Source organism: Penicillium atrosanguineum, assembly GCF_028827265.1.
Source record: "Penicillium atrosanguineum strain IBT 20685 chromosome Unknown utg000002l_segment0_segment0, whole genome shotgun sequence".
NCBI classification, from domain to species: Eukaryota; Fungi; Ascomycota; class Eurotiomycetes; order Eurotiales; family Aspergillaceae; genus Penicillium; species Penicillium atrosanguineum.
The window spans coordinates 4,147,744-4,170,728 of NW_026623134.1; the positions used below are offsets into that span (position 1 = coordinate 4,147,744).

General features: G+C 50.5%; 6 protein-coding genes across 6 annotated transcripts; 1 reads left to right on the forward strand and 5 right to left on the reverse strand.

The window, feature by feature from the left end:
• Positions 1 to 69: 69 nt before the first annotated feature.
• N7443_003329 (putative ABC multidrug transporter) lies at positions 70 to 4,314 on the reverse strand (the record flags this gene model as incomplete). The annotated part of the gene is given in 13 exon segments (XM_056883385.1): positions 70 to 289; positions 349 to 828; positions 879 to 1,500; positions 1,551 to 1,605; positions 1,666 to 1,687; positions 1,781 to 1,852; positions 1,903 to 2,026; positions 2,079 to 2,586; positions 2,653 to 3,359; positions 3,420 to 3,653; positions 3,716 to 4,043; positions 4,056 to 4,169; positions 4,198 to 4,314. The coding sequence occupies 13 exon segments, from the start codon at positions 4,312 to 4,314 to the stop codon at positions 70 to 72; spliced, it is 3,603 nt and encodes a 1,200-aa protein (XP_056745226.1).
• An 18-nt stretch (positions 4,315 to 4,332) lies between these two features.
• N7443_003330 (uncharacterized protein) lies at positions 4,333 to 5,141 on the reverse strand (the record flags this gene model as incomplete). Its single annotated transcript, XM_056883386.1, has 2 exons — positions 4,333 to 4,878; positions 4,935 to 5,141. The coding sequence occupies 2 exons, from the start codon at positions 5,139 to 5,141 to the stop codon at positions 4,333 to 4,335; spliced, it is 753 nt and encodes a 250-aa protein (XP_056745227.1).
• Positions 5,142 to 6,990: 1,849 nt separating this feature from the next.
• Positions 6,991 to 8,033, forward strand: N7443_003331 (sterol desaturase family protein; the record flags this gene model as incomplete). Its single annotated transcript, XM_056883387.1, has 3 exons — positions 6,991 to 7,208; positions 7,256 to 7,761; positions 7,813 to 8,033. The coding sequence occupies 3 exons, from the start codon at positions 6,991 to 6,993 to the stop codon at positions 8,031 to 8,033; spliced, it is 945 nt and encodes a 314-aa protein (XP_056745228.1).
• A 58-nt stretch (positions 8,034 to 8,091) lies between these two features.
• N7443_003332 (Zn(II)2Cys6 transcription factor) lies at positions 8,092 to 10,276 on the reverse strand (the record flags this gene model as incomplete). The annotated part of the gene is made up of 6 exons (XM_056883388.1): positions 8,092 to 8,396; positions 8,448 to 8,731; positions 8,799 to 9,931; positions 9,982 to 10,028; positions 10,089 to 10,214; positions 10,264 to 10,276. 6 exons carry the CDS (start codon positions 10,274 to 10,276, stop codon positions 8,092 to 8,094), a joined length of 1,908 nt encoding a protein of 635 aa, XP_056745229.1.
• A 357-nt stretch (positions 10,277 to 10,633) lies between these two features.
• On the reverse strand, positions 10,634 to 13,495 carry N7443_003333 (Mechanosensitive ion channel family; the record flags this gene model as incomplete). The annotated part of the gene is made up of 2 exons (XM_056883389.1): positions 10,634 to 12,826; positions 12,887 to 13,495. The coding sequence occupies 2 exons, from the start codon at positions 13,493 to 13,495 to the stop codon at positions 10,634 to 10,636; spliced, it is 2,802 nt and encodes a 933-aa protein (XP_056745230.1).
• A 1,743-nt stretch (positions 13,496 to 15,238) lies between these two features.
• N7443_003334 (protein kinase RIM15) lies at positions 15,239 to 21,425 on the reverse strand (the record flags this gene model as incomplete). Its single annotated transcript, XM_056883390.1, has 3 exons — positions 15,239 to 20,357; positions 20,411 to 20,808; positions 20,868 to 21,425. The coding sequence occupies 3 exons, from the start codon at positions 21,423 to 21,425 to the stop codon at positions 15,239 to 15,241; spliced, it is 6,075 nt and encodes a 2,024-aa protein (XP_056745231.1).
• Between the last annotated feature and the right edge of the window lie 1,560 nt (positions 21,426 to 22,985).

A 22,985-nucleotide genomic window follows, 5' to 3' on the forward strand; every position in this document is an offset into this window, starting at 1 on the left:
AGTCCATCAATAGACATTTTCATAATGAATGAACTTCTGCGGTCGCCCTTTACTCACTTTGGAATGTACCTACTCCATTTGTTTCGCGTGGTAAAACGACCGGAACTCAGACGGCCGTGCGAGCAACGCCTGCGGAGTATCGAATTCCACCAGCCGACCATGCTTCAATAAAGCCACACGATCAAACCGTTCAATATATCGGAGACGATGCATGACAGAAATGACCGTCTGCGAAGCAAAGTCCTGCTCAATAATGTTCTGCATGATGGCTTCTGTATCCCAGTCCACACTGAAACGCACGCAAATGACATCAGTATCTGAATGAATCCCTTCATGGGACTGACTTACCTGCTAGTTGCTTCATCCAGAATAAGAATTGAGCTCTTGGTCACCACGGCTCGTGCCAGAGCGAGAAGCTGTCGCTCACCCATGGACCAGTCCGATAATGACAGTTCTTGGTCAAGTTCTCCACGACCGGAAGAAGTGCCGCAGACCTTCTTCCAAAGATCCACTATCTCAAGGGCTTGAATGAGACACGCGTCTGGGGCTGGATTATGTTCTGAATCCCGGTCCAAGTTGAATCGCAGGGTTCCTGGCATGAAGAAGGGGTCTTGGGGAACCACATTGACATGAAACCGGACTGTGCCGCAGGAGAGGGTAGATAGGTCGACATCATCGATCGTAATGGAACCATTTTGGACCTCAATCATTTGCAGCAATCCGAGAATGAATGATGTCTTGCCACTACCAGATGGGCCACAGATGGCAACCTTCTCACCAGAATGGATAGTCAAAGACAAATTCGTCAGAACAGGCGCAGATGTCGGGCTGGTTTGAACTTAGTTACATCTGGGCAAGAGTCAGAGAGTATTACTTACTTGTATGTGGCGTTGACATCTTTGAATACTATTTCACCGCCAGAAGGCCACTGCACGGGAGGTGGACCAAGCAAGTCCTGGCCCTGGTCCTCGGGCGGCGTATTCGCAACAAACTCCTGTATACGAGAGACTGCCCCGATGGAGGTCTCAAGAGAAGTCCAAAATTTGATCAAAATCATCAAATCCTGATTGAAACTCAGAATCAAATTCAGCGCAACACCGATCGCGCCGGCACTAAATTGGTCCTTCAGTGAGATGACTAACGTAACGAGGACGACAGCCAGCGCCATAACAATGCAGTCGAGAACAAGCTGTAGCCATTGCTGGATGCAATACAGCATATAAAATGGCTTTTGTGATTGGTTTAGAAGCTCCTGTAGTCGTTCCTCGAATGGCCTCTGCCAGCGCATGGCTCGAATGACAGAGATTCCTTGCATGGTTTCTACGAAGTGGGTGAAAAGCGGCGACTTGGCTTCGATATCTAGAAGCCGTACCTGGCGGGATGTCCGAAGGTAGTAGTTTTGAACGAGGAACAGAACCACTGCTAGGACAGGCACAGTCACTGTGAGATACTTGCCCATTATGCATAGAATGATAAGCTGGACTACGCAGTTTGCAAATGCTGCCACGATCCATTAGCTTCAACAAAGAGTAAAAATGTGGCGAACTTACACATGGATGTGTTGATGGCATCGAGCGGAAGGTTCATGTCAATGAGCTCTAAATCCTGGCTGAATCTATGCGGTATTAGCATATCGCGCTCCTAAAAATTATCGCCGTTACTCACCGGTTCGTCGTCAAACCAGCATCTACTTTCTGGAAGAAACTGAAAGGGGCACTTCAAAAAAAGAGTCAGTCATGTCGCTGAGGTCTAATGATATAAGTGGGGATGGCCGATGTACCTCAAGGTAGTCTTGAGCAGGTTTGCATGCATTCTAAGCCCCGTGTTGTTGATCACTCTCACAAGAACTATCCTGTACCAAAGTCAGCAATGACCCCCTCATTTGAAGATATAAACCCCTACCAGCACGTAGATATAAGACAAAAGACACCTATGGAGACAAGGACAGCGTAGACCCCAATGTAAAGCCCGAGCTTTTGGCTCGGATGTTTCACGTTGTAATCGGACCATTGTTGTAGCCAGACCGCTATCGTGTGGTTAAGGAATGGTAAAGAGTTCCACGGATATAGTAAGCTTACTTGAAAATTTATCGACAAATGAAGCAATAGCTATTGACGCAACGAGGAACGCAATGAGAGTTCGCCCACTACTTTCAAAGTAGTACGCGTAAACAGACCATTTCCCTTGTCTGCGCGTGTTATTTGCATTGATGCTGTCCGCCTCGGTAGCGCTGACGATCCTTGAAATGGTGGTAGATGCTACATTCTTCTCGATAAATGGGGTCTCATCATCAGAGGAGCTCTCGTGGACGTGATTGTGTTTTTCTTCCGGCAAGGTTGAGCGAATTTGATCGTAGGTCCCTGTTAGCGTGATTTTCCCACCGTCCAAAAGGACAATCTCGTCCGCAAATGGTAGTAAGCGATGATTATGCGTTACAAGGACGACTGTTCTTCCCGATTCTCTGAAATGGCCGTCTGCTGCAAGGAGGCGATAAGAGATTGCAGCAACAGACTTGTTGTCGAGACCACTGAATACATCATCCAGAACTAAAGTTGATGCTCGCGAATAGACGGCACGAGCAAGAGACTGCGAGTTTGTTAGCAAAACGCCGTTCATAAATTTATCGCAATGTGCAGCAATTTTATCACGCACTATTCTCTGCTTTTGACCACCACTCAGCGTTATGCCAGAGCTTCCAGCCTTGGACATGTCCCCGCCCGGTATATTCTGAAAATCGTTCTCTAACGCACATGCCCAAACGACGAAATTGTACCACTTTGCATCGAAAGTCGCGACACCGGTGATGTTTTGACGGATGGTGTCATTGATGATCCATGGTGTCTGTGGACAGTAAGCCACCATTGACTGGAAATAAGACACAGAACCACTTTTGCAGATGGTTTCTCCGATTGCACTTTCCAACAGGGTCGATTTTCCACTTCCAACCGGTCCTATGATGGCAGTGATGGTGCCCTTTTTTATGGAAAGGTTCATATTATGAAGAATGGGATTGGATATCTGAGACCAGGAAAAGCTGGCACCTCGAAACTCGAGCACCGAGTCTAGGGGCGGCGCATGGATTGAGGATAACTCGATATCCGCTTGTGTCAAAGACCTTTCAGCAGGCGCATCAAATGGCGCTTGAACACAGTACTCTTCAATGCGATCGAAGCTTGAAAGTGACTGGTAGAGTTGCGGAAGGGTTTGAATGAAGTTGAGAAGTGGCTCTGTCATCAGCGAGATCAAGGACAATGAAGTGAACACTCGGTCAGCCAAAAGCGTTTCTCCTCCACGGACGGACTGAACTATGGCGAAGATTGTGAACGTAGCAAATGGAGCTAACGCCAGCGGCAAGTTTGCTGCAAATAGTTAGTATATGTTCACACTTAAGGCAAACATCTAGATTAAGCGTTTCATACATAAGGCAACCATCCAAATTAACAGGACCCGAAATCGTTGAGAAGCTTTCAGCTCCGCTGTTCGCAACAGCGAAACTGCTTTGAATAGCTTCTCGCGTAGTCCTAGCATTTTGACTGCCTTCATATCATTCAACATTTCCGATGTTACGCTTAGCCGTGTCTGTACGTGTTCGATCCAGATCTTTTGGGCGACATTGGACTTTGTGGAGACCGGTATTGTGCCAATTACAGCAACTGAGGATATTAGAGCCTTTATACCTTGGCTATTAATCTAAGCCTGTAGATATCAGACTTACTGATGGAGATGCCAGCTGGAATGAGGCATACAACGCCTAATTGTCGTTCCAGGAGGAAGATAGCGATAACAGCTTCGACCGGTGTAACCCATATTTCATGAATGTTCCGGAACTTTTGGACGATACGCTCGACGTCGGTTCCCATCAAAGTGATGGCAGACCTGGACTTGAACTCGGCGGCGTGCATCTTGGTCGTTTGGCGGTAGACTAGTGAGATGAGACCGGCTCGGACAGTGGTGTTGAATCGGAACGTCTGTCGCCAATATACTGCAGTTGATATCTGATTTACCCATGAGTTTTCATATACCGTGAAATCCAAGAAAGAAGTCTAATTGCTCACCGCCAGTCCCATGTAGGTCAGCACGTATGCGCCAACTAATGGCGATCCACGAAGATTATTCTCTGGTGTTGAAGGGGCAGTAATGAAATTCAAAGTAGCTGAGATCAGGAAGGGCTGGCAGAATTTGAATGCGGAAAGACACAATCGGGGGGGGTATTGCGCTGACGAATGGCCAAATATACGCCTGGAAAGTAACTTTTAGCAGCTTATGCCTATGAGAGTTTGGGTCTAAATTGATAAAGTTAGAGCGACCTCTCATCCAGTTTGAAATTCAGGATCAGTTCGCCTCACTTTTGGCCCATGCAATTTGCAATCTTTCTTTTGCAGAATCTCCTTGTAGCGAACGGTCGACATCGGGCATATCATGCACTGACAGGATCGTGGAGAAGCCAGTCCGGAACAGTGGAATTACCCAGATAAAGAAGCTTCGGACCCAGAAGCTTGATGTGCTCTCCTTACTTGATTCGCGATAAGCCAGCCGCACTGTTTGAGTCTTATGAATAGACTCTAAGCACAGGACCAGGAAAGTGGTGACGGTAACTAATGTCCATAGAATCGCTTGGGTGTGCACGATTGGCGATAGAATCCACAGGGTTCTCGTTCGAGGAAGCGCCAAGACACTTGATATAAAGAAATATAGAATCATCAAATCGGCAGGCCTCACGGAACGTTGGTCCTCTAGCCATGAGAGCAGCACTGCTATGGCTACGGCAAATACTTGCAAAAGGCTCGCTGCCAGTGATGCCTTTGTATGCAAAAGAGAAGTCTGGACTTGAAACGCTAGTTGCACGATGTGAAAGACTAGCAAATGCGCAAGGGCGATCTAAGCCAAAGTTAATACCATGGTTTTTCTTTTACGGGAATGCTTAAACACTATACCAGTTTCCATGTGGCGAGACGATGTGAAGTCACTTTGACAGGGCCTCGAATAAGCACTGTAGCTCGGAAAGCAGCCAGCACTAAGAATAAACCCGCAGGCAGGATTGCAAATATGGCATCCTCAAAGAGAAGAGTAAAATCGAATGGACGACATTGGCTAATGACCCGAGGGCCAAACTGATCGTCGCTTCCAATGGGACATGACATTGTGAAAATATGAGGCACTATTAGCACACTGTTTACGGAAACTTGGCGGTCGCGAGGGCTACGGAGAATAATGGGAGAGAGACAGGTAATTTATAGAGATCTACCAGATTGAGCGACGCAAGTTAAGTCTCAAGCGTTCGTCATTCAAGTGCATGAGTCAAGAGCGATCAACCCAGGCAGACAGATATATCCGAATATTAGCCTCTGAAATGTCAGAGCCGGCGAGGAGAACTCCGACGGCTCTAACCTTGCTCCGAGCGCCATCGAGCATGGCTTCCGGGCTTGGGTTTAGCGCATGGCTTATCTGCAGCGCGATGTGACCTTACGATTGGCGCAGGTAGGCTGAACCAATAATGACTCCGAATTCTTAAATTTTAAAAGATTGATCTTTGTGGTCTAGCGTTATGATTTGCGTAAAATCTTTGATGCCTAGATAAATTCGGGGTTGGGCTGTAAAGTCGGTAAAAAATGAGGCTGAGAATCCCATCTCGCGATGAGGACCCGAGGGGAATTTCTCCACGCTTGCCAGGTAAACTTTCATTGAGTCAAGTATGTCTAGTCCTCACTCAACCTTTAGCACTTGATATTTTCGTAACACCTCAATAAGCTAATATGCGATATTTGAGCAGCCACATGTCTAAGGAGGGTTGGGTCTATCTCCAGGGGCTTGATGTTCCATGGGATTTGTTTGATAGGAAATTCGTGTCTGGACATGCAGGCGCAAGGAAACCTGACTTGAGATTTTTCAACTTGTCTTGAAGGAGATCAACGTGCAAGAAAACCCGGAGGATGTCCTGTTTATTGATGACAAGGTTGAGAATGTTGAAGCAGCGGAGAGACTGGGAATCCGTGGGGTGCAATTCAAATCAGGTACCGAGACGTCAGAGGTAGTGGGGGAGCTATTGGGCATGCGGGGTTAAATGTTCCCCATAGTCATCATACTTAGCGGAAGGGTTTGTTGATCTGGTCAGTCAGGCGTAGTTGGTGCGCCGAGTTTGGAGTTTTTTCCGTTGCCGATAGACATCTGAAGGCAGACATGTCATCCGACGGCAATTCAAAAATTGCAAACTTGAAGAGCTCGTCTTACATCCGGTTCATGCTCGCGGTGTCACTGCGAATGGTTAATTAAAACCCGGTAGTTATTTGCAGTGAGTGGTGAATATGTCATGCCCCCCTTTACCGTCTTGCCTTGCATAGCCCATTATCTAATCTTCGAAGGCCCGATCATACGATATCCATCTCTCTGATCTCGCTCGCTTTTGTTCTTACTATCACCCGGAAGGGTTGCCTTCACGTTTTTGCAGCTTCTAACTTGATCCGAACTCCGAGACCCTGCAGGTGATCCCCCTTTCTCCACTTGCGATCGCCGCAGCTTCCAAACCCCGGAGGCTCAGTTTCTCTATTTTCTAGCGTCAATCAGATTAATAATCTTTTGGAGATGTCAATTAACTAATCTGATTCCCTTTCATTGTCCCCTTTTTGGGCACGAAGTTTCAAACCTACGGAAGGCACCTACCTAGGTAGTGGCACCAATCAGGCATCTCATACTTCCCTGCATTCAACTTTGTTGATAAGTCGACATTACTATCAGCTATCGTGCCCCTTTTCCCCTGTAAAATGGTGTGAGCCGACTATCATCTGCTTGATATGACCTGGCTTCCAGTGGCCTGATCCGAGATGTGGGTGAGTGCCGGGCCTCCGTGGTAGGTTAACTCCGCTATGTGGGTACTTTGCCGGTTATCTACGAATGAAGTGAATGTAGGGAATCCCCTACATTCGTAATATAAAGGAAAGAATACGTCTCCTTTTCGACATTGGGTTGCTCAACTAAAACGACTTCTACACAATCATGGACGTTATTCTAGATGTACTTGATACATTCTTGCTCGATCGATTCTATGCCTGGGCTCTTCCTGGAGCTCCGACCCTGGAAGGTGTTGCCGATCCCCTTTGGAATCAACATGTCAATCTCTATTATCCTTTACAGCCTTCGAAATGGGTAGAGGCGAGTCAATGGAAGCGGGACAATATGATGAGGCAAGCATTGAGTTTATTCATACTTTCATGGTAGGTTTTCTTGGTGATATCCTATTCTCAAAACTAACCAAGATCAGGGCATTTGCAACGATACTCTACCTTGGCGGTAGCTATGTCATGTATCACACATTATTCGACAAAAAGCTAGAACGGCATCCGCGATTTCTTAAAAACCAAATCCGCATGGAGCTTCACCAAGGCTTGACTTCAATTCCTGTGATGTCTGCTCTCACTGTTCCTTTCTTCCTCGCCGAAATCCGGGGATGGTCTAAGCTTTATGACTTTGCCAGTGATGCTCCGTTCTCGCTGTGGACTTTGCTGCAGTACCCTGTTTTCATCCTGTTCACTGATAGCGGAATCTATTGGATCCATCGCTGGGAGCACCACCCTCGTCTTTACCGGTGGTTGCACAAGCCTCATCACAAGTGGGTTGTTCCGACGCCATTTGCTAGTTATGCTTTCCATCCGTTGGATGGATGGGCGCAGAGTCTGCCCTACCACGTCTTCCCCTTCATCTTCCCATTGCAGAAGGTGGCGTACCTGGGATTGTTTATGTTTGTTACGATGTGGACGGTGTTGATTCGTAAGTTTATACAGAACACGCTGGCTTGAATTTGTTTCTAATTTGATGCAGACGATGCCGAGTACGTGACTTGGTCTAAGGTCATCAACGATGCCTCATGCCATACCATGCACCACCTCTATTTCAACTACAACTACGGACAATATCTCACTTTGTGGGATCGCATTGGGGGCACCTACCGCAAGCCCAAGGGTGACAGCTTTATGGAAAGTAATGGAGCAGCCTATATGGACAGCCATGGGTCAACGAAATTGGTTGGGAAGGCCGAGTAATGGCAGGGCTCTTTGACTTGACACTGTATAATAATTAATAATACATATAATACATTTTTTATGAGAAATTACGATGACACCACTGAATGAACTCGTTCAGGCTTCCCATGTCATCCGTCGCTGTGCTGTCCAGATAAGGGAAGCTGTTTCCACTCTGCTCAGTAACATCCAATGTTGCCTTTAGTAGCCACCAGAGCTCTTCAGCGTGTTTGGGGTAGCCCAGATGGAGGTATTGGTCATCGTCTAAAGAGCCAATGACAGAGTCCCAGATTCGTTTCCAGTTCTCGGCAGCAAGGCCGATCTTTTCAACTAACAAGTATGGAAGTAGCCCTGCCCTGGTCTGGAACGCGAGGGAATTGATGGCTATTTCAATTAACACGAAGGCCATTTCAATTGTTGAAGGAGTTCACATACCGTAAACCAGAATCAAGAGATGTTCCGCAGATATCGAAAGACTCCAAGAAATCGGGGCCGTTTGAGGAATCTCAAGTAATTGCGTGGCTACCTCTCGTAATAGCGGAAGTGGAAGCTCCGATGAGCGCGCTGCGGCAATTTTGCTGAAAGCTGATGCACTCTCAGCCTCCCACAAATCAGCGCTCCATGGGAAGTTGCAGTTCATCTCGAAGATCGAAATCGCGGGATGGTTCTTGAGACAGACAGTCAGGAATCCATCGGCAAGGAAAGCCCAGGAAGCAATTCTAGAACGTGGTCAGCAATAGATCTCTATAGCAAGATTATAGCAAGCTTCTTCGGATAACAAGATACCTTAAACACATCTCTTCAGCAATCAAGTTCTTCCAAGTAACATCATCGCAACCATCAGGTATCGCGCTCCGCTTGAGTTGAAAAATTCCCAGAGACCTAACAGTCGATACCAGACACGGATGTCGAATGATACGAATGCGACGTCTAGTACTCAGATCGTCGCGTGCAAATTGAAGCATCTCAATGATCAATGCGCTTTGTAGTGTCTGCACAGTGGGCAGCAAATTTGCCGGATCCATTGGCGATGGAACAATTGACAGATGCGACACTTGCCGGAAGATGTACTCCTCTGCGACATCAATAATCCAAGATGAAGAAGAGGCGGTTGTATCGTCCATGGCAGTACTGTAAGCTGCACCAGCAAGGAAGATCGCAAGGAGAAGGGGATTGGAAACCGCGCCTGGGTCGAAACTGGGGGAATGGACAATGGGCAAGTGCCAATGGAAGGCATGGAAGAAGACTGAGACGAAGACCGAGATGTTGGAAACTCCGAAGACGGCTGTAAGTTGCATGATGTCAAGTTCTGGGTTCTCACTGCGTATCCCCATGGACTTTGACGTTTCCACTAATTCTGCGGTGATTTTGGTCAATTGGTTGGAGAGTTTTGATGGGAATAGAGCGTCGGAGAGGTAATCCGAGAGAAAACCCTCGTCTCCATCTAGCGGGTTTGATGGGTATTCGCCAAATCCGAGGAAAGCGGACAGCGGGTTGCTCGGGATGAGCGCATCTTCAATGTGAGAATACAATGTTGCAAGATTTCTTGGAGTCGAATGTTTTCCAGTTTCTCCAATCGCAAGTCTATCTTTCTGAACAGATGGGCTGGCGAAGTGTCGAAGGAACGAAAATGGTCCATCCCGTCTGGCTGAGGGTTGCGAGGTTGTAGGAGGTGAAGGCGAGGAGGCAGCTTCCGAGCATGTTGGCCCCGGCGAAGGCGATGGCTGAGCCGCGAAATTACATGGTCGTCCGAGGGAAATGCAACGTGAACAAGGTAATTTTTTATCGCAAGCTGCTTTTGCTTCGAAGCACGAGTCGCACGACTGGCGTTTCCGCCCTGCCTTTCCTGCTTCTGGAATGGGCTGGTCGTGTTTCTTAGCACACGCTTTGGCATGTCTTCGGGTGACCTCTCTGGAAAGCTATTAGAGATATATCACAAAAGGTAGAAGTCCCAAGGTCGTATTCTTACGTCTTTAAGAAAGATTTCCCACAGAAAGGACAACTCGACGAGAGCTGCTGTTTATCTAGTAACTGTCAGCTTCTCGCACCCGGTGCCTCAAGGTCTCCCAAACCCACGAGTAGCTTCATGACGAATCAAATGCGTCTTCCTCTGATAGCCTTTATCACAATGTGAGCACTGAAACATGATACATAGTCTAGGGAGAACAATGGTGTGGGAAAGTTGAGGATGTAGGGAAAACCCTGGTAGGGAATAGCCGCAAATTTGCAGTGGCAAGCGCTCGGGAATTACCTACCCGAACCATCCTATAGGTACTCAACCACGCGTTCAATTCTCGGCTTCTCTGTTGATTTGTTCTTGGGTAGAATGTGATTTTTCTGGTGCCGGTCACAGTGGCAGATGGATAGAGACATTTAGACATTGGAAAAGCTCTTAAGATTAAACACTTCGAGGTCCATGGGTGGTTGATCCTACGCAGGAAGCTGGGCTTGTGAATGTCGCAACAGATTATTGGAAGGATGTGGTATAATCATAGTCGATCAAATATTGTTGACTCCCATGCAACACATCATCTAGAAAAATGCACGCCAAATAGAGAAAAGAAAATGTGTCTAGGTAAACAGCTAAGAATAATAAGTTCATGAATCAACTTTAAACCACATTACACACGCTTGGCGTGGTCATGCTCATGCTCCAGCTCCACCGCAGCAGGCGGAGGAGGCGGAGGCGCAGCACCTTGTTCCATCATATCCTCATGGTTATGCGAGATACTGCTCCTATGTCTGAAGAAGCGATTGCGTGACACAGAAGACGCTCCACTGCGCACGGATGGCGCATCTGTAGAAGGGCGTCCGGAAGGAGAGAAAGCGCTGTTGTTCGACGGACGACGGCTCTTCGATGTTCGCGATGATGTGTGACTGCGTCGCTCTTCTTCCTCTTCGGCTTCCTCTTGGATTCTGCGCTCGGCGGCTTCGCGATTCGTGTTGCGGACGATATCTTCGATTTGGACGGACCGGTCTTCGAAGACGTCGCCCATGATGTCGCCACTTGAGATGCTGGACATGCCGAGGGAGAAATCGACGTGTTTGCGGGATGTTGATTGGCCTCTGGCCCGCGCGGCGGCGGTGTTCATGCCTTTGCGGAGAATGGAGTGTTGGCGGCCAGAGACACCGGTGCTTGAGCCGCTGTTTTCGGGGATGTTCGAGTCCTCGATGGCAACTTCGTCGTCGATGGCTTCTTCGGCCTTCGGGGGTGTTACGGGTCTGTTGCCATATGCGACGTGGAGGGGCATGCCGTGTTTGGCACCGGGCCAGTTCATGCGAGGACCCTCGATGCCGATCTCTTGGAGGGCGATCATCATCATGCAGATGAATTTGTTGCGCCGTTGGAGACGGAGACCTTCGTTTTGCCAGTTGGATTTGTAGAAGAAGACGACGTTGAGGGTAAGGGAGAAGTTTTCGGTGACCTCGCGCAACTCGGTTAAGATGTTGCTTTGGAAGTCGCGCTTTTCGCTACGGCAGAACTCGAGCAGGCGTTGGCGAAGTCCGTCGATTTGTTCGATGGATGTACCGTATTTGATGACGATGGGAACTGCCTCGGCCAAGGCACCGGATCGGCGCTGGTTGAGAATGAAGAGACCATTCAGGTAGCTGTTCGGGGCCTGGACGACGTGGCCCTGCATCTTCTTGAACTCAGTGTAGAGCAGCGTGATCTCCTTGACGAAGTAGTCATCGCCAAGACCGGCATCACCGGCGTTACCATAGATAGTAACACGGTCACCGACATCAAACGGGTGCTTGACGAAGACGAAAATAATAGACTGCAAGAATTCCTGGGCCGTGGCGGAGAACAACCATGAAAGAGCCAGGATAGTGGATCCAGCCGAAGTCAGAACACCAGCAGCCGAAGTGGAAATTAGAGACAGGAAAACAATAATCACAATGATGATAACGAAGAACATGAAAACGTCATCCAGCTTAGAGACGACCGAGTCCAGATCCTTCAGAGACGCAGTGATAGCCTTGCGCTCACGGCCAATCTCCACACAGGCGGCTTCGAGTTCCTCCATTGAGATATCACCATTCATGTCACGATCGAACATAGCAAAGGCCGCTTCAGCTTCCTCGTTATTCTCATAGGCCTCCTTGAGATCACCAGAGAAAACGGTATCAAAGCCATCGCGCACGAAAGTACGATACAGACGACGAGCCAGGACCTGGCAACCAGAGGTAGTACGTAGCAAGGTGAGAATGACCTGGTAAGGATCACTGCTACTCTTCGCAGTCTTACCGGTAAAATCAGCAGCGACGGCACCGGCAACATCGCCGACCTTGTTGCCAACCTTGCTCAAAGCGCCCTTGGCCACCTTATGGGCCTTGCCGGCAGCCTTCCCGGCATAACGGAGAGGGGTCTTGGCTCCAGTGGGGGTATCGTCGGCCATCTTTTCCTCAAAAGCCTCATCTTCCTCCTCGATGCGGCTGCGCGACCAGATATACAGCTTGACCAAACTTCCGATCTGGAACTTGTTGATCTCGATGCGATCGGCATAGGTGCGCGTGTGGAAGCTGATGGCGATAAGCTGGATAATGACCTTTTCGATCAAGTTGAGGATGGTCCAAACGAAGATCACAATAATGATCTTATTCAGCGTGTTTTCCCAGCTCCGCGTGGATTTATCTCCGTCCACGTGATGATTCTTCATCGTAGGCAGGAATGATATCTCCACGCCGAGCCACCAGAAGAACAGCGCCGCGTGAATCTCGAGTTGCTTGCCCATATCGCGCCATTTTTTGGCATTGTTGGTAAAGATACTGGCTATGACTCCAATCGCTGGGGGTAGACATTTGCTAACGATCTAAAGCAATTGTTGTCAGTGGTCAGGCTCAGAGGAATGTCGGTCGCATTGGAAACTTACTCGGCCAGCCCACAGTGTCAACCACACAATTTCCAACCAGATCGAGAACCACATCAACTTGACACCACCGACGCTGGTATTGGGGTATATGAGAGCCCCGACCAGCAGGGGAACTAGGATGATCACAACCACAGGTACAATGTAGGTGACATAGCGGACGATGAAACTGGACTGGTGCAGCGTCTTCACGAAAGCCGAGAGCTTGGTATTAGGGCTCTCCGGAGGCTTGTAAGCGGCAGCCTTTTCATGAAGCGGGTTCGTGGCCTCGTCGAACTCATCGACGGGCTCGCGACGCGATCGTACCCGACTAATGGAATGGTGCTCGCCGTCGCCGACTTCACCCTGAGTGGACCGGGACGCCACGCGTTCGGCTTGCAGAAGCAAGAGATCATCCTCGAGGCGAGTGGCCTGTTCTCGGCGGGCGGAGGGAGTGCGCATTGCCCTCTGCTCTTCATCCTCGTCGATCTCATAGGAGGTGTCAACCTTTAGGTGGTCTCTGGGATTGCGTTCGGTTACATAGGTATCGTCGGAGGGCGAGGTATCTTCGGCATCCCTCTCCTTTTGTTCCTGGAGGTGGAAGGCCTTACGCTCTTCGACGGGGCTCGACATGGTGGCACCAGGCCGAAAGAATGTGGGGAACCGTTGGCTCTACGGATCAACCTGTAGAGACGATATTAAGTGTAGATCAAAGATAGTGACGGAGGCTAGGTGAAGCCGACACCCAAGTGATGATTTAAAAAGCGAGTGTAGAAAAAAGCAATGCTGAGCAGAGCTCGAAGGTATAGGAGAGAAAGAAAGAATTCACGATCAGAGCAAGAGATGTGAAACCAGTGGGCCGCGGTGGGTCGCGGACGAGGCAGAGCCTGGACTTTGGGCGGGCTCAGGGTCGAGCTCAAAGGTCGAGATCCGATCTACAGATGGTTACTAGAAATAGAATTGAAGGCCGGGTCTTATTTGTTTGGAAGGGTCCCATTACTGTTACCGTGCTACACAATTCTCTACATAGTTCGGGATAGTACCACCGCATGAAATGTCAGTGCAACAATTCCTTTGTAAATGCCAAGAGTACCACGTAATGCACATGGAATTGTGCACGCATCTCGAAAACCCATCTGAGAGCTATCTTAGCCCTGAGAGGTTCACGCTCTGATCCCCTGCTCCACCCGGTGGCGTCGGGGGCGACAGCCACCGGTACCGAACCCATTTAACCCGAATCATCGTACGCAAGATACGCTTTTCCCACCTACGTAATTAGGGGGTCTCTTCAGATTTTTCACTCTTAGAGGATCACTAATCATATTTTCAGATAGATCGAACAATAGTACCATCTGGCGACAAGATCGAGACGAGAACACCTGCATCAACCGATGATTTCACCTACTGATGTCTCCACGGAAGTCACCAAGTGGGCCAGCATCATCCACACCATCCACACCGAAGTCCGACTTTACTGAAGATCCTTTTCCCAAACTTACAGTATCAACTCCCTGAACCAATTGTGTACCCCCTAATAATTTGCGGTCACATTTAATGAACAAGGATAAGGGAAACACGCATACATAGCCCCCCTCCATTCAACCACTCAAGCCCAATCGATAGCCGCAGATCGCGTGGGCGTGTGCTAATTGTGATAGAGAACCTAGTCCAAGTTCGGGCTTATGTATGCATGTATCCTGCAAGTGGCACCGTGTGCTATTCCATAGGGGTCTCTTATTTGCAGGATGATTTTAGATGCCCTTGCCTTCTGACTTCTGACTCTAGAAAGTAGGATCGACGGTGGAGCGGGAGGCCGTTGACACTGCCAAGAGCTTTTTACCCGAGGTCTCGGTTTCTTTGACTAGGGGCAGTTAGGGGGCCCATGTTCCGATTTGTCTGTTGAGGGTGAGGGGGGCTGGTTTGGTTTGTCTTGTCTAATGTTGACACATTCTGAGCCCGGTATTTATAGTAATTGCGTGAGGGGTCTAGACTGGACGTTGTGCGTGGAGAGGTCAAGCCGCACGTAAGAATGATTTTAATCTACTTGTTGGACATAGGACATCCGGGAGGGCGGGATCGATCACGAGAGCGAGGAACTATTCAGTTATTCAATCAACAACGGATATGAGTAAGAGGAGAAGTGAAAGTAGAAATAGAGACAGATATACCGAGACTCCCTGCTCCGGTAGCCACGGGCAATAAAGTAGACATAAGAGACGTGAAGGAACGCGTATGATGACATGTCCGCTAGACATTGCAGTGATGGTAAAAGACAAACGAAAAGATGTTTACACGAAGGCAAATGTGAACATGTCGAAGATGCAAACTATGTGGGTAGAAGCAAAGAGAAGAGTATCGTAAGATTTTATGACCTGGTCATCGCTTGAGGGAGAAATCGGGTCGGTACCGCTCTGGCGGACGTGGCGTTTCCTCTGGATCGAGGTTGGATGGTGGATGTGAAGGTCGTGGTGTCGCCTCCGAGTCAGGTGTCGGGCTGCAGTCGGTGTCAAAACCGGAGCCAGAATCGGTTGTATCGTCCGTGATCTTGACCTCGGGCGTGATGGGATTGGGTGCGCCGCTTGGAGTCAGTCCCCCTGGTGGAGTGGTTTGGCCGTGCTTCAGCTTGCCAATGCTGGTCTTCGATAAGGGGGAGGAAGGTCCCGAATAGATAGAGGTATCATGGTGCGTAAGCGAAGGCCGATGGGCCTGGGAAGGCGACAATGAGGGCTGCGGAGGAGAGTCACGAGGGCTCAGCGGTTCCTCGGTTTCAGATTCCTCTGGAATACTGAGTCCCTCAAAGCGATCTTCAAGGCTGGTACTTCCAGGCGATCCCAATGGGCCATCGGAGTCATCGGCATCTCGTTGGTTTCGTAGCGCTTCCCGCTCCTTCTTAAGAAGCTCTTCACTACCACTGACCACACTGCCGCGACTGTTGGTTCGCATCATCTCAATTCCCAGCTTAGAGCCGGGTCGACGGCTACGGGACGGCGGGCTTTTGCGTTGTTGAGAATTGCCGAGCTCTTCGTCCTCGTCATCTCCTGACTCGGCACATTCGTATCTCTTCTTCTCCATAGACTCTCGCTTGGCGCGGATGGATTCACTGGATCTTTGCTTGCGAGGCGTGAGTTCACCGCTTGGGTCCATTGCCGCAGGTGCGGTCCTAGCATGGAGGAGATTTGGGATAGGGACTGCCTTGGCGTCCGGACTGCCGGGGTGTTGGTCCTCGGAAATCCCCAGACCTCCAGGGCCATGGTCCCAATCATCGTTGTGGCGGCTGATGATCACTGGAACTTCATCCGATTTGATATTTTCCATCTCACCAAATACGCTGCTGCTGACCGAATCGTCGCGGCTTGATGCTCGGTAGGAACTAGGAGGTTTGGGAACGAACCCAGATGACGCCGAGCTTGGGCTGTCATCCTGAGGTTGTGGGTTCTGGCGAGCAGAGGGAGTAGGAACCGACAGAGGCTGAGAAGGGTTGTAATCCTTGGGCGGCGGCTTCCACATACACCATTTGCACAATGCCTCTGTAAGCTTGGAGAGGGTCGGAGGTTTCTCAATGAGCGCATCGAAGTTGTGGTTCTCAGGAAGGTCCTTTAGGTAGCCGGTGACTGCGATGATCGGAGTGTGTCGATTGGCACTGCGAGTCTCGCGCACCATGCGTGAGAAATCGGCGCCATTGACCTGGGGCAATTTGTACTCGGTCATGATGATGTCGAATTGAACTTCACTGAGAGCAAATCGCATAGCCTCGGCACCATTTGTGACCGTGATAGTCCGACAGCGCAGCTTCTCAAATAGACGCTCCATCACCAATCGCGAGACAGGGTGATCCTCACAAATAAGCACATCCAGTGGGCGGAAGAATGGCCCATCCTGGAAGTTAAACTGTGACAGCCGGCGAGAGCTTTGTCGCCGACGCTGAACTTTGAGTAGCGCTCTGGTGCGAGGGTCCTCATTGTCCGAAGAAGAGGGCGAGATATCGAAAAGTTGACTTCGATGCTTGTGGTGAGAAGGTACATATGACTCTTTGCCAAGTGAGCTTAACTCGATACCATCTTGAGAGCCAATTGTCTGTGATCGAGCTCGGCTTGCTGGTACGCTTCCATGCCTTTGGTTGGTCGGATGCTTGTCGGGGGAGTGAGCAGGCATGCGGTTGGCTTTGACGGGTGACGAAGCGACCGATCCAAGTCGAAGGTTTGGCATGCGGCCCTGTTCAACAGAAGAAGGCTGGAATGTGCCACTTGACTGGTGTGACGCGCTGGACGAAGAGCCAGACGTCTTGCGACGCTCATGGTTGTTTCCAGTACTGAACTGCACCAGAAGCGGCGATGAAGGCTGCGAGGGTCGGCTTGGAGACGAATTCGCCTGGCTTAGACTAGACGGCGAGGAGGGTCGGTTGTTCCCCTTGTTCTGCGACAGCGTGCGCTGCAGAGACATCGGGAGCGGGCTTCCCTCCAATGAAGGCTGGGAGTTCGTCAAGGGTGTCTGGACGGTGGAGGAGGAGGCCGAAGATTGACGATGCTGCGCCTGCATAGCTTCTTGGCGCATTTTGTTGATTACATCCTTATTCGCCTTTTCGAGCATCGGCAAATTCTTGAAGTTGAAGCTGCCAAAGTCATCGGCCAGGGCTGGCTCGCTCAATCTTCGGCTACGCGAGTCACGAGCATCCCGAACATGGGGTGGGATGTGCAGCGGCATTAATGGACGCTTCATCGAATTGACTTGCGAACGCACCTTAAACAGAGCATCATGAGGACGATCTGGATAAGCGCCTTGGGCGACGGGCTCTTGTGACGGATTCTCGTCTTCCATCTCCTCGGCAAATGCCTGAAGACTAGCACCGCGAGCGTCGAAGTACTCGGTGTCCTCTGGATTCTCAAGGTTCGGCACGAACTCAGCCTTGTCCTCTAAAAGAGTGTCCCAGTTGATATCGGAAAACCACGGGTGATGACGGATTTCAGCACCACCGTTGGGGAACTTCTCGTCAACATTAGCTCCAATGCGCTCACGCGGGTTCAAAGTCATGAGCTTATTCATCAAATCCAAGGCTTCTGGTGTAGTATATTCATCGGGATCATCAGGCCAGTTGATATTTCGCCGCAAGATGTTCTCAAAGACTTCATCAGGCGTCGGGGCATTGAAAGGAGGATACCCAAAAATGAACTCAAACATAATGCAACCCAACGACCACCAATCACTGATCTCGTCTTGGCCAACACCATTAATAGTCTCCGGTGCCAGATAATCAGGGGTTCCAACGAAACGCCGGTCGTGATCTTCTGGGTCAAAGAGTGCCATCACTGGAGGAAGCATGCTTTGCTGCGGAGGAGTGTTTTGCGCCATCGGGTTGCTGAAGGTCGGTTGCAGTGCATAAAAATGAGGCGACTCTCCCGCATCGCTTTGCGCATCATCTTCGGCCAGACTGCTGGAGAGCATGCTCAGGGAGGGGGCCGCGGGGTCGCTGATGGGACCTATGGGGTCGTTCAAGGAGAACGTTCTGAACATGCCGTTCAAGCTGTCACTGCCCGCACTATCACTGCGGTAGCCAGATGCCCGCCGGGAGCTCTGTCGACTCAAGGCGCTCTGGTTAAGGCTGAAGTATGACGGCTGAGAAATATTGGCCGCTACTTCTGGAGTGATAAGTGGGGTAGATCCAGGGGAAGAGCCTGCTTGAAAATCGAAGGATGCGGAACGTGAAGAGGCAATTGACATGGCTCGAGGGAAAGGCCCCTGCCTGAGGAGATCAGGGGCCGGCTCATTGGGACTCTTCAAGACACGTTTCTGACGTCCAACGAGACCCATGCGAGAAAGACCGAAGTCGGTCAATTTCAGATGACCGGTCTGATCAATCAACAGATTATCTGGCTTCAAATCCCGATGAACGATTCCTCTATTGTGGAGGTGTTCGACTCCAAGAACAACCTCGGCAGTGTACTTTTTGGCCCAATCTTCGGGAAGACCACCAAGAATCTTGACGAGTGAGGCACAATCACCTCCGTTTAGATACTCCATGACCAGATAGAGATATTCTTTACTCGAAAAGGTCCAATACAACTTAGCCACAAAGTCACTCTCGCCTTGCCACATCATAATGGCGCGTTCGGCTTTGACGTTCGTGACTTGATTCTTGGCAATCATATCCGCTTTCTTCAGGACTTTGATAGCATAGTATTCACCGGTCGACTTCTTCTTGGACAAGTACACACTGCCGAAAGCACCTTTGCTGATAGGCTTGATAATTTCAAAGTCCTTGATGGATGGTGGTGCAGGGCGCGGTTGTTGGCTAACCGAGGACAGCCGCGGCGACGGGGGTGGCTTTGTCATGTCTGAGGAGTTGGCCGACGACTGTCTGCGATGATGGCGACAGCTATGAGCCAATTCGCCAGCGTAGATAGATGGTGAAACAACAGGCGATGGAAGACCTTCATTTGAATAACGAGGCTTGGGCATCCTCAAAGGAGAGTGAGGGCCTGAACCGCGAGCAGGGGAAGGCTGCCGACGAGGAGAACTCGACAGGTTGGGAAGCACCAGGCTTCTTCGTTTTCGATCAAAACTCCTCTCAGAGGAAGGTGAGTCTGTTCGCATACCCGGGAACGCAGATGGCAAGCTGCTATCACTGCTGTCGCCTGCATCAATTTCCGCAAGAGACAGACGATGCCGGGATTGCTGTGAGGTTCCCAGAAGGCCAGCCATGCTCTTGTGAGATCTGGGGGTCGGGCACTCCATAGGACTGTTGGATCCAGTTGAAACCGCAGCGGATGCTGGCCTGTTCTCCCCCTGAGCCATCAGCGTATGATCTGGGGAATTTCGCATAGACATCGTGAGGGCCGAGGTTGGTTTTCTTGGTGTAGGCGCTGCTGGCTGCGCTTGCATGGGTAGAGATTCCTGGCTAGGGTACGACTGCAAAGACTCTGCCTCCGCAGCCTCAAAGTCAGCAGTGTTGCCGAAATTGCTGCCCATATGGGTGTCCTGCGAGGCAGCCTCATCTTCTGAAGAGCAAGATGAATCACTGAGCTGGCCGGCAGCTATACGCTCGGCTTTGCTCAGAGCAGCTGTGATGCATTCTTCCACGAGCACGGTGTATTCGATGCGAATACGTTCAGCATATTCGACAATTTTTCGATGGCGGACAACGGCGTCAACCTTTGCCTTTGCTACCAGTTCTGTGTCTGCAGAGAGAGCAGCAAGGCCCTGTTCCTGTTCGAGCGTGTTGGAACTGGGTGAGTGCCACTGCAGAACTTGTGAAATGCGTGATTCAGACTGTGGAGACAGTGTACGGAAGTCCTCTCCATTATCTGGTCGTGAGGACTCCTTTAAGGCTGGCATGCTGATTTCCGACGCAGTGTCGCAGAGATCGAGAACCAGCTCCACGATCCGAGCCAGCGGTCGTCGTACGGTGAATGCCCGCGGTCGTCCAGGGACTATGCCAGAGGCCGAGTGATCCCGCGAGCGAGGGGGGTGCCCGGGGCAGAGCTTACGCCCGACACAGGCGCTGACGATGGTTGTGAGCTAGCAGGGGAGGGCCCGATGGGCAAACCTTTATACTCTGGTTGGGGGAGGGGCATAATATTGCCATCACTACCGATCAACGGTCTTCCTTGTCGGGCTTCCAGTGCATCCAACACTTTCACAATAGCATGCCGGTGCTCGGTGAGGTTTTCCTGCGCAATTTGTACGTCCATCTCGGCCCGATGCTCCTGGAGGCAAAGGTCTGTGTGTTTCTCAAACCACCATGGTGTGATCTGGCGTTCGCAGATACGACATAGTACTGGGGTTGGGGCAGGGTGTTTGGAGGGATCGGGTTCGGTCGCGGCGGCATCAGCCAGTGTAGTCAAGTAGTTCGCTAGAACCTCTGCTCCGACGCCCAAGGACTCCACCAGAAGGGCCGGTAGATCGATTGTAACTTCTCTCGGTTCGGTTAACGGTCGGAGCATCCACATGGACTGTATTTGATATAGGTGTTAATCACTGTTAGACAAGAGCATAATCTCCGATAACTTACATGTCCGGCTTCGTCGTCCGTCCGGTCATATACCATAATACCCTGTCCCTCCATGTGAAGGACATCGTTTCTCTGTTCGCCTTCGTCCTGCGACGGCTCCACGCTTTCATCGGTTTTTTCATCCTCGGTGCTATCCGCTGTAGGAATTGGGCGCGGTTCGGGCGCGTACTTCAGAACCGAGTCCGCTCCCATCTGCAACGAGAAACGAATGAACCGACTACGCGAGTCATCCTCTTTCATCGCCTCGATCGCGTCACGAAATACATCCTTATTTCCAAGGAGGATGTCCGAGATCATACGGCCCTCTACAGTCTCCGGAGCCGAGCCGATCACCTGCTTCCACGACGGGCTGACCCATTTGATGCGGCACTCGAGATCGAGGTCCACAATAGTATTCAAGGTCTGTTCCGCCGCTTCTTTCAGGTCTTCCCGTTCCTCCCGCATATTGTCGCTCATAGTTCGAGTCATTTTCGGGATGATGTTCCGAGCCTCCTGCCGTAAGGCCGTAACGGCGGGAGGTGCGAGGAATTGAGGTTTGGGAGAGCCATTGTCCGCCATTCTGACGCTGTCCGTCAAGCAGGCGAAATGACCGCCGGTAGTAGTGTATTCGATCGGGATTGAAGCACCGAAATCACGTAGAACGAATCAAACAGCTTGTCGAATGCAAGCAGAACCGTCTGCTGGTGGGCAGAGCGGGTGCTCTCGAGGCTGAGGCTATCGATTCATCCGTAGGATCAAAAAGCCATGTCGCGTTGAAGTATAAAAGGGGGAATCGATCGGTCGACCGCGTTTATCGCTATCGCTAGTCGCGAGGAGGTGAGCAGGTCGAACTTGAAACACGGAGGATCACGGAAACCGTGACTATGCGGGGAATAGCGCGACAGGGACGCGCACAAGTCATCGACGTCAAGCCCAGCAGAGGCTGACCGAGAGGAAAAACAGACCGAAGATATTTGATTTTGAGTAGAAGGAGACTCAAAAAAGAGGGCGAAGTCCGAAAGCCAAACGGGGAGAGGGGGAGGCAGGGCGGTCAATGATTGGATGAAAGCCCCAACTGGGTACTGTGCGTCTTTCTTTTTCTTATTTCTTTACCTCTTTACCTCTTTTTACCTGCTAATTCTGGGTATCAGGTATTGGCATTCACCCAGTTCCTAAGTCCCTAGGTCCCCAGGTCCCTACCGTACTAGCTTACTAGCTCCCTATGCTCCGCTAGCATTCTGAGTTGTACTCGTAGCACATTCTTGTAGGCCCTCATGACGTGGTGCAGCTATACAGAACAGACTTCACTGTATGGCGTCGAGTCTGGATCCCTTTTCTTGTAGCTTTGTATCTCCTGCGTACTTTTGTGCTTGCTCATCTATCGTATCGGATCCCTGTCTTGCGCCTCTTTTTGTTTGCCCTCTTATCTATGTTCCGTCCTCTGGGCCCCGGTCCGAGCTGATGTAAATCCATCGCTTCTCCACCTCCCCCCTCCCCGCCGCCTCCTGCTATGGGTAAAGAAATTCTCGGACTCGATCCCTTCATGCCGTGTAGCGTGTTGGGATGTCATTCCGGCCCGCTAGTACAGAATCCGCAAGCGTCATCTCACTGGACGCCACCATCTGCTCCTGGCGTGTACATGAGACCTACCCAGGAGACCCGTGGGCCGGGACAAGGTCTCCAAAACAATGTCCTACTCAGATTCCAAGATTATGGGATAGGAGTGGAGATTGGGGAGTGGAGACAGAGACAGAGACTGCAGGACTGCACTTGTTCTGCAAAGGACCGACCGGTTGCACCGGGCTGTGGCACGATTAGAGAGACGCAGTTGATCCTGCGTGGTCCCTTACTGGTCACCATTCACGGCCACGTCTGGGGGGATTGCCGATCCGTGTCAATCTCACGAGGGAAGGGAGTGATCTCCCTCGTGCCCTTCTCTATCTGGATGGAATGTGGGAACAAGGTAGGAAAGAGAGAAGAAAAAAGAGCAAAGAGTGGTCCGTGGCGATCACCGGCTCCACCGTTTCTTCAGATCCCCGGTTTGCGGGGTATAGTCACCTGATGCTTCAATGCCACCTGAACCACTCATACTGGCTCATGAGACTCCAGATCCGGTCAGCATGAGCTCATCTGCGAACC